We start from the raw sequence: 13,286 nt of genomic DNA, 5'->3' as shown, positions 1-13,286 counted from the left end.
ATAGCAATGAGTTTGTAGCATCATCTCTGTAACTATGGAAAGGTCAAGAAATCTTTCTGTTTCTTCAGTCCTCAAATTTTGAAAAGGTTTGCTTTGGCTAATTTTAGGGGTAGAGCAGAGGAGACTTGGTGCAAAAGGTGCTTGGCAATGAAAATGAGCGCAGAACCCAGATCCCTATCCATCTGAAACTGATGAAAAAAATCTTGCTGGCAATAAAAGAAAATATGATCTGGCTTTTTCTCTTAGGAGCAAATAAACTGACCTTATTTATCACTGTCCAAGAAATCCAGTGCTCACCTTGGTAATAATTTGGTGCATATGCATCAACAGAACACTTGCATTTGCCCTTTGTATTAGGAATAACCTAGCAATCTGAACTAATGATTTGGCTATCTGGTGAAGTGTTCGTAGCCATCAATCATCGTTCATGTGTTTTAGCCAGCAGTTTCAGTCTGTTACTGTCTCTACGCTAGTGAATCTGCTCTGAACTGTTACATTACTGTATTTAATTTCTTTTCGACAGTGTTAAAGTGTGCCGGATAGAATGGAGACTGAGGCAATCATAGACTTGCCAGATAGTCACGAAGAGAGGATGGAGTGGGCTGCTGTTTTAGGACTGGTGGCTCTTTAGTTTATAGAAAAAGGTGAGAAACACAAATGAAGAAGGCTAGCATCACTAATAATCAAATGGGTGAGCAAGTAAAAATGAGAAAGTATCATTTTATGGCCACTCAACTTCACATTAATTCTCACTGAACATCAGTAAACAGTACTGTAGAGATGGATCATCATTATCAATCTCTGCAGTGGTGCTGTTAAACAAAACATTTGTAATGTAAACGGAAGATGTTCCAGGACATCGTCAACACACTTAACCCCAGACAATTATATTTGACTTTTTGGTATGCATGAATTCTGTCCATATGGCTATGCTCTGCCACTGTATGAGCTCATAATTGAGAATCATGAGTTTTAGGGAAAAGCTGGGGGAGAATGGGAGACTCCTCCTTAACCTGGCTGAGCATTTCTAGTCTACGTCAGGGCAAACAAATCACTGGTGAGGGTGCACCTGAAATTCAGTTTCCTTTTCATTGCCTCTCAGCTTTTGGTCTCAGCCAGGAGCTGATGGATGCCTAGTAGCTGTGTAAATGCCATGCCCCCACATCCTTTCTTCTGAACTTCCAAAGCTAAACCACAGCTATCCTACTGTGATGTGCTTTAGATTCTGTTTAGACTTTAACTGACAGATTTGGTTTTAGTTGAGGTTTTTCAAGGAAAACATGCCAGTTTGATGTTGCTGTTTCTGTTTAACTCTTTGAAGCTACGTGCTATTTCTTAGGTGGTTAGCCCCGAGTACTAAGGATGGCGTGAGTGCAAGCTGCTGTTTCATAGTCTGTTCCCAAGCACCACCAGGAATTTGTTAGGCAGTTCCCAAGCTGGGTGGGGTTTTCTTGCTCCTGCTTGGTTCCCCCCACTTTTGAGGAAAGAAAAGGAGTTTGCTTTTCACAGCCTGTTGAAATCTCAAGAAGCAGAAAACAGGAAAAACAATGGCTGGTGATCCAATGTGTAAACCAGATGCTTCCTTGAATACCTTTCAGAGAATTTCATGAAGGCACACCAACTGGAATGCTGCTGACAGTCTTAATGGTCTTTAACCTGTTTTCTACCTTTTCTGGCCTACATTTGTACTTCCCAGTTAAAACCAGTTTTGTTAATTCATCGTCTTGGGGCTTTTTGTGAGGTCAATGCAGAGAAGCCATTCTTTTATCAATCATTATTTGTTCTCTCTTTCTAACAAACAGACTACTCTTAGACAACTGGACAGATATACAGCTAAGTGTTGTAGGAGGATAAGATGATTTATGGTACATTTTCTACTTACCTTTCTGTGATACCCTGACTGATGTTTTTTTCCTGACAGGCTTTTACCATTCCTTTTTCCTTGAGCCTGCACCTTTCCCGCCCCCGCCCCCCCCCCCATTTATTTCCCCTCCTTACATATATATTTAAACTTCAGGCTTGAGTATTACCTTTGCAGTTGGGATAATTTGTCGCTGTGTGTTTAAAACTTACTGGTTTGTTTAGCTCTGGTCCCCTGTCACTGCTGACTTCACAGGAACTGACATTTTCCACTTAAGTTTTTATCTGGATTGAACCATGTTCCTGACTGGTGTTAGGAGAATGTGTCTATGTTTTCTTTACAAATGAGACAAAAATGAGATAATCATTATTTAAGGATGCTGCTTCAAGAAAAGTAAATATTCTGCTTCGCTCTGCTTAATTAAATTTGATATCCATTCTCACTTATATAGCAATTAGGCAATGATGGTTTGGGCTGATAAATAGGGATTGTACTCTACATCAGAGAAGATTTAACTCTGCTGGTGTTTGAAGGGTTTTTGACACAGGCTGGAGAGTGTATAAAAGTTCTTTTAGTGTGGAAGGTGCTGTATAATCTTAATTCAAGTCATCCCAGCTTTGCCTAGACATCTTAATGCCTTGGCTGTATTTTATAGTCACAGGAGAGGTGAATGAATTAGTCAGCTTGGAATAATGTGAGAAGTCTAGCTCTTCAAACTTTGTGCACATACAACTTGGAGGAATATGTAATGCTACTCAATATTTAAGCAGATACATTGATATTCATCACGTTTCCTGCAATTTTTAAGCAATGTCTCTTTTATGTTTCTGCTTTTCATTAATTAGGTGCCTTCACTTTGTTTCACAGATGCATTTGAAGTACATTTTGTTGATGTTGGTTTATAATCTGAAGGTTGTAATGCTTACTGAGTCTTCACTGACTTTGGAACTTCGGATCTCAAACGTTATTCTGGTCTCACAAAAATTTTTATTTCTGATGTACCAGGTGAAAGTCTTCTGATGCCTTGGTTTCTGCTTGTCTCTAGAACTATACAGCCCAGTGAGGCAAAGGTATTGCATGGTTTGGTGAAGCTGCTGCTTGGTCTGTGGCTACTAACAAAGCCCTCTGACATGCATGTATACAAAGTGATATATAAATGCAAGAGAATCACCAAGCTCTCCACAAAGGGATCTGTGAAGATTAAACAATCTTTTCTGCTACCTAGCAAATTGCAGAGGGCTGCTTAACTTTATCACCTTGTCTCTAAGCAAAAATATTTTAATAAGGAAAATAATATAGGTTCTATTGTTGTAACTACATTTCATGCACTCCTTTGGCAGAGGTGTGCTAGAAAAGGTAGTTGTTAAGTGGATGGTGATGACTATTTTAAACGTGAATCCACAGATGCAGATGGATCTGCATTTTGTCTGATGTACCTGGCATACTAAGATTAGCAGGATGGCTAAATAGCTTGTGCTTACATCTATGGAATTTAAAGTGGCTTTCTAGGGAGGGGGGGAAAAAATGTAGTACTTTATTCTTGGCATGGTCAAAGCAACAAATGACACGTACTTAACAGTTTTTCACTAACTGAACCACAGGTAGTTTGATATGTGCAGACACACACACAGGAGGACCTGGTCTCTGTTGCTTTAGCTGTAGTTGACAACTACTGTAAAATATGCTGTTGTGAATGCACACTTACGATGAGAGGGGAGATGGGAAGGGGAGAGATTTGCTGCAAAGTGTTTATTTGTGTGGGGAAAATTATGCCTATTCAGCCTCTGGTGCAGATTTGCAGAGCTCTGAATTTTGAGCTGGGCCCTCCAGTGTAAGAGTCAGGAGAAGTAAAGAAAATGAGGGGGAAAAAAAAAAAGTCTCTTGTTTATGGTGTTGCTTCTGCATTTTGTCTAGTAATTCTTTAGGGCACAGTGAGCAATTCTTGGTGCAGAAAGCAGGACTGGGATCTCTGCATCTCTCTGGGTGATGCTCTAGCCACAGACTTGTTTTTTCTTGCATATTCACTCTCTGAATCTCATTTTCTTTTCTGTCTGGTGGCAGCCTGGTAACAGACAGCTGGAGCACTCCTCTGGGAGACAAGATATGTCCGTCTCCTTGGCAAAGAGCCTGACCTCTACCATTTTATAAGCAAAGAGTGACAGTGCTATTAATAGATCCCTCCTCAAGCCAGGTTTTCAAAGGAGTATAGCCTGATTGCTGTGCTTCATGCTGAGCTTAGATATTATCAGCACATGGTAGGTGTATTGTGAGTATCAGCAATGAATTGGGCCCCTGAGGGGAGTTAAGTTCAGAACGGCTTCAGGGAGCTCTGCAAACTCTGCGTGGGAGGAGGCGCCTGCTTCCCGGCTCCATCAGCCAGCTGGGGACACAGCCCCCTCCTGCCCAGTAGCTGAGCTGTAGGCACTTAACTCTAGGCTGTTTTGGCAATAACATAGGCTCCTACCCAGCAAAAAGGTTAGGGCCCTGGTTTGGACTTAGTGATTTAACCAGTCTTTTGGCGCTTTGGTCATCTGGAACCTCTCCCATTTCCATTGCGATCAAAGGTAGTTGACTGGTAGTTTTGCGTTTGACTGCAAACAGTTGGTGGTAGGCAGGGTTTCTTTCATTCCTAGATGCGGCTGGGAGAAAACTAAACACAGCAGTCCATCAATAATGAAAATTTTTCTATTAAGAGGAAGTATTGCAATTTAGATTAAATTTTCATTTGAAATAAATCAATCTCTTTGAAAACATGAGCTTCCTTGGAAGAGTGAATTCAAAATCATTTGTTCAATATTCCCCAGTTATCTGCCCTTTGACATACAGAGTTGACTCGGATCACTTTTTGTGTTGAATGCAAGGGAAGAAAAATACATTAAACACTTTTCAGTTTTTTAGTAGGAAACTGCACACTCAGTCTTTGCTGGGAAACATGCTAACAACTGGAAAGTGAACCAAAATTCTAGTCATGTTTGTAAAGCTGAGTGTTCTTGCATATGAATATTCTCATTAAGCTTTGTAACCCAAATGGACTTAATTTCTTATTAAACATTTTCGTGGTAATTTAACAAGGCTTGCCTGGAGCCAACATTAGCTTAAAAATTTTAAAGGGTCTGCATTTGTCAAGGTCTCTCTAAACATCACATTAAGCTGGTGAGGTGAGAGAATCTTACAGAGCTTAAAAAGCTTTGCTAACAGCCCAGCAAAATTATTAGACCATGTAAAAAAAATTGAGTTTCACGGTAATAACAAGGCTTACCTCTCCTAATGGAAATTTTGCCACATGGTATTCCAAATACTTCTGGTTATTTTTTTTATTTCAGGTGCAAATATGTGAGTCTCAGCCTTTGAAGTCTTGTTTACAGGAGATGTTTTTGTGACTTAAAACAGATTTGTCCATGTAGGACCCAGTCTTGCAAAGACTTACAGGTGTGCTTTGCTTATATGCTCTGCATAGCTCTATCCAAGTCAGTGACAGCTTGAACTGACAAAACAGGAACCGTAAGAGCTCACCCAGAAGTAAGAATTTGCAGAACTGGGCCTGAAATCTTTTTATTATGCAGTAGAGAAAAAGTTTGAAATCAATGGTCTAAGGCCACAAAAAGAAAACACAGGATTAAAAATAAATAAATAAAGGAAACAACCGCAGTTCTAGAGGGCATTCCCCTTTAGTTCTCACCCTGTGTCCTGCCACACTTTTCATTTCAATCAAATCTCTTTTGTGGTGACAATCCTTGGGATAATTTAGAAGCAGAATGAATGGTAACTTGGCTATTTAAGTTTATCGTCAAAATTGTTCAGGCTCACACTGAGCATTGATTTAATAACTAATGATGGAAGAACTTTTTATTGACTGAAAGGATCAAATTCTCCAGGCATAGTGCTGCCCAGATGAAACTCTGTATACATGTCCACAAATGGACACCATCACTGTACAGAACCTCAAGCGATTTCTGTTGTCAGGATGTAAGATGGAAGACTTTATTATTGCTTTTTTAACTTTTACTGTGTTGGCTATGTAACTGTCCAACTCAAAACAGTATGGTTAACCCTTGAATGCTTTGAAATTTAGAGAGGCATTGGAATTTTTGAATGTGAAATGTTCCTTGAAATAAACCACAAAAAGCTCATAAATTAATTGTATTTACAAGAAGTTTGCCATTACAAGCAAATTAATGTTTTTTAAAAATTTACACTTCACCTGGTTCTGGAAGACATTCCAAGACCAATAGCTAAGGAGAGGGGAAGAAAAATCATGGATAGCACGCATCTTGCTGTATGGCCTTACTTCAGGAAGAAATTTAAGCACATGTTGAAGAAAGCTCCTGGACAGAACAGCATTTAAACAGGTGCTGTACTGCACTTCCTTCAAGATTCAAATATGTTTAAAATTACATGCATGTGGAAGTAAGAGCAGCATATTGAGGCTTCAAGGAATAAAAGCCCTTCAGAGTGATTCTTAACTGGTTGCAAATGCTCCTCTTAGTGGTTTTCTGAAGTTATCAGAATAAAAAAATTTATAATGTAGATGTCATTAAAAGAAAAGAAACAATGTGTTTTCCAAGGGAATGATTGTCAGATGTCTTATGATTGTTCTGTAGATTACCACTTCAAGAAAACTAACAAAATGGTTATTGGTTTTGGTAGCTATTCTCTGTGAGTAAATGTCACTTTTAAATACCGCAGCTATTATGTTTGTGTTTGCTTTACTTCAGGGATTTAAATGGTACCATTTACATATTTTATCCAGTTCTCTAATGTTCACTTAGTGAGTTAAAATTAAGATAAGTTGTGTAAATGGAACAGCTTGCTGGCTGTAGATAAGCTGATTTAAGCTACTGTAAGTGGGACTAAAAGTAAGGCACTTGCTTATTCAGAAGACACATAATGCAGTTATGCTTTGTTTGTGAAAGTAACATGTTTAATAGCATGTAAGTTTTAGTTTCAAATCAAAACAGAGTGTATGGAAATATAGTAAAGACTAACAGCATCTTTGCCTTGGAAGGGGAAGGCTAAGAATGTTGTTCAGTCATGTCAGGTGTGTGTTCAAATAATTTTTACTATATAACATTCTCTCAATATTTATTTGTATTTATGTGCCTCAGATGCCCCCCAGATGTTTTGAGATCTTTAATCTACACAGAGTTCTCTTTCCCCTTCTCTCCATCTAATATGCACACCTTTTTCTTCTGACAATGTGAAGTGCCTTTCCTTGTTGTCATTAAGAGAGGTCTTGCCAGTCTAGGAATGGCTGGCGCAGCCTGGCCTGTGGCATTCATGAGCTCCTCTTTGACAGACTGCCTAGGAATCTTCTCTGTTCTTTCACCTTCAAATTTCACCTTTGAAGTTTTGGCAGGGATTGACTTTTGATCCCCTATGTTGATGTTTCCTTTCTAAATACTCACCTAGCCTGCATTTTTTTTATACTAAGCATCTTCCACAGGTCTAATTTTCCTGTCTGTAATTTGCATGGATCTTAAGGGGGACCAGCATTACCCATCCCTCTAAAATAACCTGGAGGGACATGACCAATTACCATCCTCAAATCTACTTGCCTTAACATCCTTTTCTCTTTGCAAAATACTTTGTTGCTTTCATTCATTTATCCGTCTTTGGCTCATTGACCACCAAATAACTGAGTTTTCTTTTTCTGTGAGTATGTGAATGAAGATAAGTTGTTGCACATTGGCACGATGTTTTTCAGCTAAGTCTGCCTTCCTTGCACATCTGTGGTAAATGTGTAATCTGCTTATGAGCTGTTAAGAAATTCTGCTGTGAGGGTGTTCCTTTGAGTTGTGTTAGTCTTCCATGAGGACCCGTGATTACTTTTATGTGCTAATGGTCCCTGAACTGGGGGTTTTGAGCTTCTCCATGGATTTTCTGTGATTAGAGATTGAAATAGTCTTTAAAACTGCATGGAAGCTTAAAATGAGATATTTATGTAATGCTGTGCTGCATATGGCACAGCAGATCAGCGTACTTTACAGCAACCTCTCCGTTTGTGTAAACTCTGAGTTTCTAATCGCAGTACAGAAGGACTGTAAGATAGATGGAAGGTAGACGATACTATTGGTAAGAAGGAAAAAAGTTGGGAAGCATGCACATATATAAGACATCAAATTGTAGTAGCTATTGCCCCTTAATCTCTCTCTCCCTGCCTCCCTCCTTCCCTCCTCAAGGATTTTGTTAGTGAGCTGGAAGACAGAACAACTTTCCTAATGTACTGTAAGAGGCTCCTTCCCCATCCTGCCAGGGGGAGTAAGCGAGGGGCTGTATGGGGCTTAGCTGCTGGCTGGGTTTAAACCACAACAAATTGTTAGTTACAAAGCATGTGTTGTGTCATAAATGGTAGTACAGAAGTAACATGTTTCTTCTATCTTCTGGCTTAATAATACTATTCACTGGTTTATTCTCCCTCACGCTTTAGTGTAAATGTAGCTTTTTCTGTAATCAAATGAGTACTTTTCTGTGTAAACACACAGGGAAGGTATTGAGAAATTAGATTCTAAACTACCACGATGCTCAAAAATAAGCAAAACGCATTTTTGTAACAACAAGGGCTCTTGCGGTGGTTCTTTTGCAAGACAATTTTGGTTATATCAGAGAGCACAAAGTGGCTGGCACGGAGTCAAGATCTAGCCCTGGCTGCACGCTGAGTTACCTATTGCTTGTATGCATGCCTGCCAATGTAAGAGTGTAAGCGCAAGAACACGACATGGATATGATGTGCATGGGTGATGAGGTAGCAAATATTTTTTTTTCCTGATCTGTAACATAATAATGGATTTTTCATTAATTTTTCTGCGTAAAAACACAGGAACATACAGAATTGCTCGTCACACTGCTTGAGAGAAATGACTTAACATCAGTCCTTTATACCTACTTTAAAATTGCCAGCAGGAATGCCCTGACAAGGGAAGGCAAGACCACTCAGTCTGAGGGCAGTTAGTGCCCTTGTGACAGAAAATGGCAGCCAGCCTTTGTTCTGTTTTCTTATGGTAGCTAGCAGGGAAGGAGAGGCGTTGCTTTCTGCTTTGCATTTCTCCAACAGGCAAGGAAGGCAGACCCTCCACAGTACTGGAGGGGAAGGTTGAAGTGTTAGTGAAGATTCAATGACTCCTTCTGGCTTCTGTCCTTCTTCAGACAGGTCTTCACAAAGACAGCGCAAGTGAATTTTCAGTTGCACAATTGCCATGGGCTTCGCTAGGAGCTAAAATTTCACTGACCTTGAACATTCATCAGAATTATGAGTTGTTGCTGCTCAATTATCTAGCTGCTGTTGTTAAACACTAAAAAGCAGAAAACAGCCTATTTTTCTCTGCACAGTAATCTGAAAGCCATTCAGGCCAACCTAAACTGAACTGCGATTGCAAATGAACAAGCTCGTGCTGCTGGGCCGTTCCTGGCAATGCCAGTGCCAGTAGAGGCTGCATGTGCTGTGACAAGATGGCTGGTGCCTACACAACAGCTCTGTCTTGGTGCAGGGAAAGGAACTGTACGGAAACCCAGAGCTACTTCTGCAGTAAAATCTACCTTTTGTGCCGAGGATTTAACCCAGGACCCTATGAGGTCAGCAGAAAGGTTTCCTTAGGGCTTAGAGTAAGGTCTCAGTCACAGAGATGTGTCTCTTCGATGGTGTCTGGGTTACTTTTAACTGCTGTGTTTCAGTAAATATACAACAGAGAGTGGGCTTTGCTGAGAGTGTCAGGGCTGGCAATGTCCTGTTTCGGGCTCCTCTGGGTGAAGCTCTGCGAAACAAGGTACTGCTGTGCTTGCAGGGCCGGGGGGCAGGAGATGCTGCTCAGAGGGTTGCGGTTTCTCTGCTGCGGAGCAGGGCTGCCAGCCCTCCCCTAGCCAGCCTGCGAGGGGAACTGGCAATGACAATGGGCCCTGCCTAAAAAATAAAACAATCAGCCTTTAAAAACGGAGAGGGAAGGTGTTGGGAAAGTATTCCTAAGAGGGGATGAGCTGCTTTGGTCTTTTATTTCTGCAGTCCTTTGCGTAGAAGGAATTTGTCCGAAGCAGCAGGGTCTGTGGCTCTGCTCTCTTCACCCTCCATGCCAGACCCCTGCAGGGGATCCCCCTGGTTACAGACTGCTGAAGATGTACCTCTCTGCTATTAGACTAATTGATTGCGATTGCAAGTGTCTGTTATTGCCACACTGTTTCTTTATAAATGTGATGAGAAAAGAGTAGACCCGAGAAAAACATAGGAAGGGGAGAGAGAAGAAAAACACAACATAAATAAAAACTATTGATCTTAATTTCTATTTATTTTCATATGCTTAGTAAAAAGCACACTTACACTGAAAATCACTATAAATGTAATCAGATGTTCCCTGTAGCAGGTTGAAGTAAATAGGTGTATTGATGTTATGCTTAGAGAATTTGGAGCATTTGACAGTAGGTTTTTTTAATGACTTTTCTGTTTACCTTTTAATTACTCTCATCACTTCATTTTACCTTGTTACTGTATTTTCTTACTTCCTAAGATTAGGAATAAAGCACTCTGTTAATTTCCCTTTTAAATTTTAAGTTAGTATTTATCTCTGAATGTAAAAACTGATAACCAGAGATAAAAATTTCACTGCAAAAAATTTCCTTTAATTATCTTAGCAAGTAGGAAGTCTCAAATATGAGTACAGTGTGTCATGCTGAAGGAACGACAACTGAGGAGAACTGTCACCCGCAGTTCTCATATACCGCATCTCCTCGCCGGTACCCATGAGCTGGATGGTGACTCCGTTGCCTGATGGGCTTCTTCAAAGTGTTGACAGAAATATGCGACTTTTTCAGATAAAGGCTGGCTAGTGGCCATGCCTTACTCAGAAAATGCCAGGAGTGGATGTAGCTCTCTAGGCAGGAAGGCAGTGAAGTGACCTAGAAAACAGTGTCAGCTTTCAGAATCCCATTGCTTCTGGTATTTTTACTGAATGAGCACTGCTTTCTGGGCACTTATAAGCATCAATTAAAGACTAAGGTTCTGACTCCTGGATTCAGTTTAAATACGGAATATAATTGCGTGCAGGGTGCTTCATATAGGTTTTGGGGTTTTTTTTAGTACATGTGCTCTGAAGGTCATTAGGCAGACGTGATCCTGAGAGTATAATACAAGAACCAGATAGGAAATACTTTCAGTTCATATAATTTTTAATGAAAGATGTAAAAAGAAAGAAATTAAAGCTTTTAAAAATAAAACATGTTTGCATGTGTCTACATTTCTGACAAATGGAAAACATTCTATGGGTTATGACTATATGTGACTTTATATAATGTTTTAAATTTTTTGTTAAGTCTTATAATTTAAACTCACATGAAGATTACATGTAATTTCTGTGTATATAAGTTGACTTACAACTATTGCAGTTTAAAAAACCTGAACATTTGTCTTTTGTAATTTTGAGAAGATAGTTTATGCTATACATTTGCCTAATGCAGAGTTCCCATGACCACAAAATTGTCTTTTTGCCAAATGGTATATGCACATATTTCATGAAGTGGTCTACAGCTTTGCAGAAACTAGGGCAAGCTGTGTAAACAGAGAATATCAGCTAATTATTCCAATTCTTTTTTTATGCCACAAAATAACAAATTTGTTCTGTAATGGATGTTCTTCTGAGGTTTCTGTGAAATCTCTAATAACGTTGCTTACCTGTTGTTTCATCCACAGGTACATTTATGTTCCGATGGGAGGATCTCGGTCCAGTCTGCTGGGAATGCTCTTTTCCACAGCCCTCACTTTTGCCTTTGTAAGCTATTGGCACGGAGGACAGAGTTACCTGTGGTACTGGGGCGCACTTAATTGGCTTGGAGTAATTGTGGAAAATGGCGTCAAGAGGATACTTTCTATTTCACTTATTCAAGATTTAATTGTAAGTTGAATCTCTCTTCATTTCATGTTCTTGTTTCCTGGCTCCATGCTCATCTGAAGTTCCTGGTTACTAGTTTGATTTAATCTGGATTAAAAGTCGTGGATAACAGACAAAAACGTTAGCATTCCCTTGCCCACTCTCCAGTATTTGAGGTAAGCCATATAACTAGAATTTTGCAAAGTATCAGCAAAGCAAACCCTGAAATGTGCATGGTCTTAAAACCTTCCTCTGCAGTCCTGGAGTAAGCAGCTGCTTGTCACGTTGTATATGGCTGAAGAGAAGCCAGTTTTAACATTTGTACTCTGATTTCACTCAGGATGGCCTTAAAATATTCATCTTCACTAAAATTAGGAGTGTGTATTTCTAACCATGTGTTTCCTGGACAAATGCGTGTGTAGCAGCTGCTTGCATCTGGGAACAAGCTTGCACTGGAAAATCTTAAGCTACTAAAGAGCCAAGTAAAGAAAATATTATTTTGCTTTGAAGACCTCTGATATTTTCACTTTACTTGTACTTTCATGCTGTCATTTCCAAAGGACAACATTGTATTGATATGCAATCATATGCAAAAAGCACTATTTTAATTTTGATGGTCATTTTGGTCTGCAGGTTTGCTCACTATTAAATCCCAAATCTTCTAATAACTGTTTGTAAGAATAAATAATTCCTGTCTTCCTTCTTTTGTAGTGATAAGTGCACAGAATTCATACTCCTGTATAATGTTGTGGTGGTGGTGACTCACTCTGCAGCCTGATGAAGTCCTGATGCTCGAGTAATTATGCTTGTTCTCCATCCCACCCATCTCAGTTTTCACTGTTGTGGCATCCCGTGTGTGGCAACTGATTAATTTAGTAGCCAATAACAGCCGGTGCTACCTTATATCATCTAACTGTCCATCACTGTGAATTCAGTGACGGTCTGGAAGCAGCTTTTTTCCTTCCTAAAGTATGAGTTTATCAGATCCATTAATCCTCCCTCTAGGGTGAAGCTGAGCTTCACCATCTGACCGGCTGCATACGTTTGTCTCTGGACTGGAAGACAACATAGTTTTTTTGGCATCCATCTGTATGGGGAAATATAAGTGTAGGGGCTTTTTGTATTTGATGTCACAGTTTTAGAAATTTTAAAAGAACTCTTAAGGAATTAAGTGCTTAAATACCATAGAAATTATAAGGACATGGCATTATGAAGGTGGGGTTATATGTGTTGGATTAATTTCTAACACGTAGTTCTAATTATAGTTAACCGATGCTGGCAGTAGGGTTCTTTTTTGTATCAATTAACCCCTAACAATGAACCAAGTGCATTTTACCCCTTTCCTCCCCTTTGTTTTCATCCAGTGTTTTTAAAGGCTTATCCAATGTCTTCCATGTCTCCCTTGTTTTCCATTTCTGTTTGGAAGCATGGCTGTAGACCTTCCTTAGAAGACACTTCCACATCTTTCCCTGAAATATTTCTGAAGCCAACATGTTTAATACGAATAGTTTTGGCATCTGAATTAGTACATTAGTGCATTATCTTGCTGCATTTGGTTACGGCTGAGTCATGCTTTG

The 13,286-nt window shown here is 39.7% G+C and overlaps 1 protein-coding gene across 1 annotated transcript in view; it reads left to right on the top strand.

Annotated features, from left to right (window-relative positions):
- The window catches only part of HHAT (hedgehog acyltransferase), a 163,157-nt gene that overhangs the window by 65,937 nt on the left and 83,934 nt on the right, over window positions 1-13,286 (top strand). The window contains exon 10 of the mRNA XM_050893569.1: window positions 11,532-11,733. Within this exon, the coding sequence (XP_050749526.1) occupies window positions 11,532-11,733 (202 nt within the window). The remainder of the gene's footprint in view (window positions 1-11,531; window positions 11,734-13,286) is intronic.

Source organism: Gymnogyps californianus, chromosome 3 (assembly GCF_018139145.2).
Source record: "Gymnogyps californianus isolate 813 chromosome 3, ASM1813914v2, whole genome shotgun sequence".
Lineage (NCBI taxonomy): Eukaryota > Metazoa > Chordata > Aves > Accipitriformes > Cathartidae > Gymnogyps > Gymnogyps californianus.
This window is presented reverse-complemented; position numbering and strand designations above follow the sequence as displayed.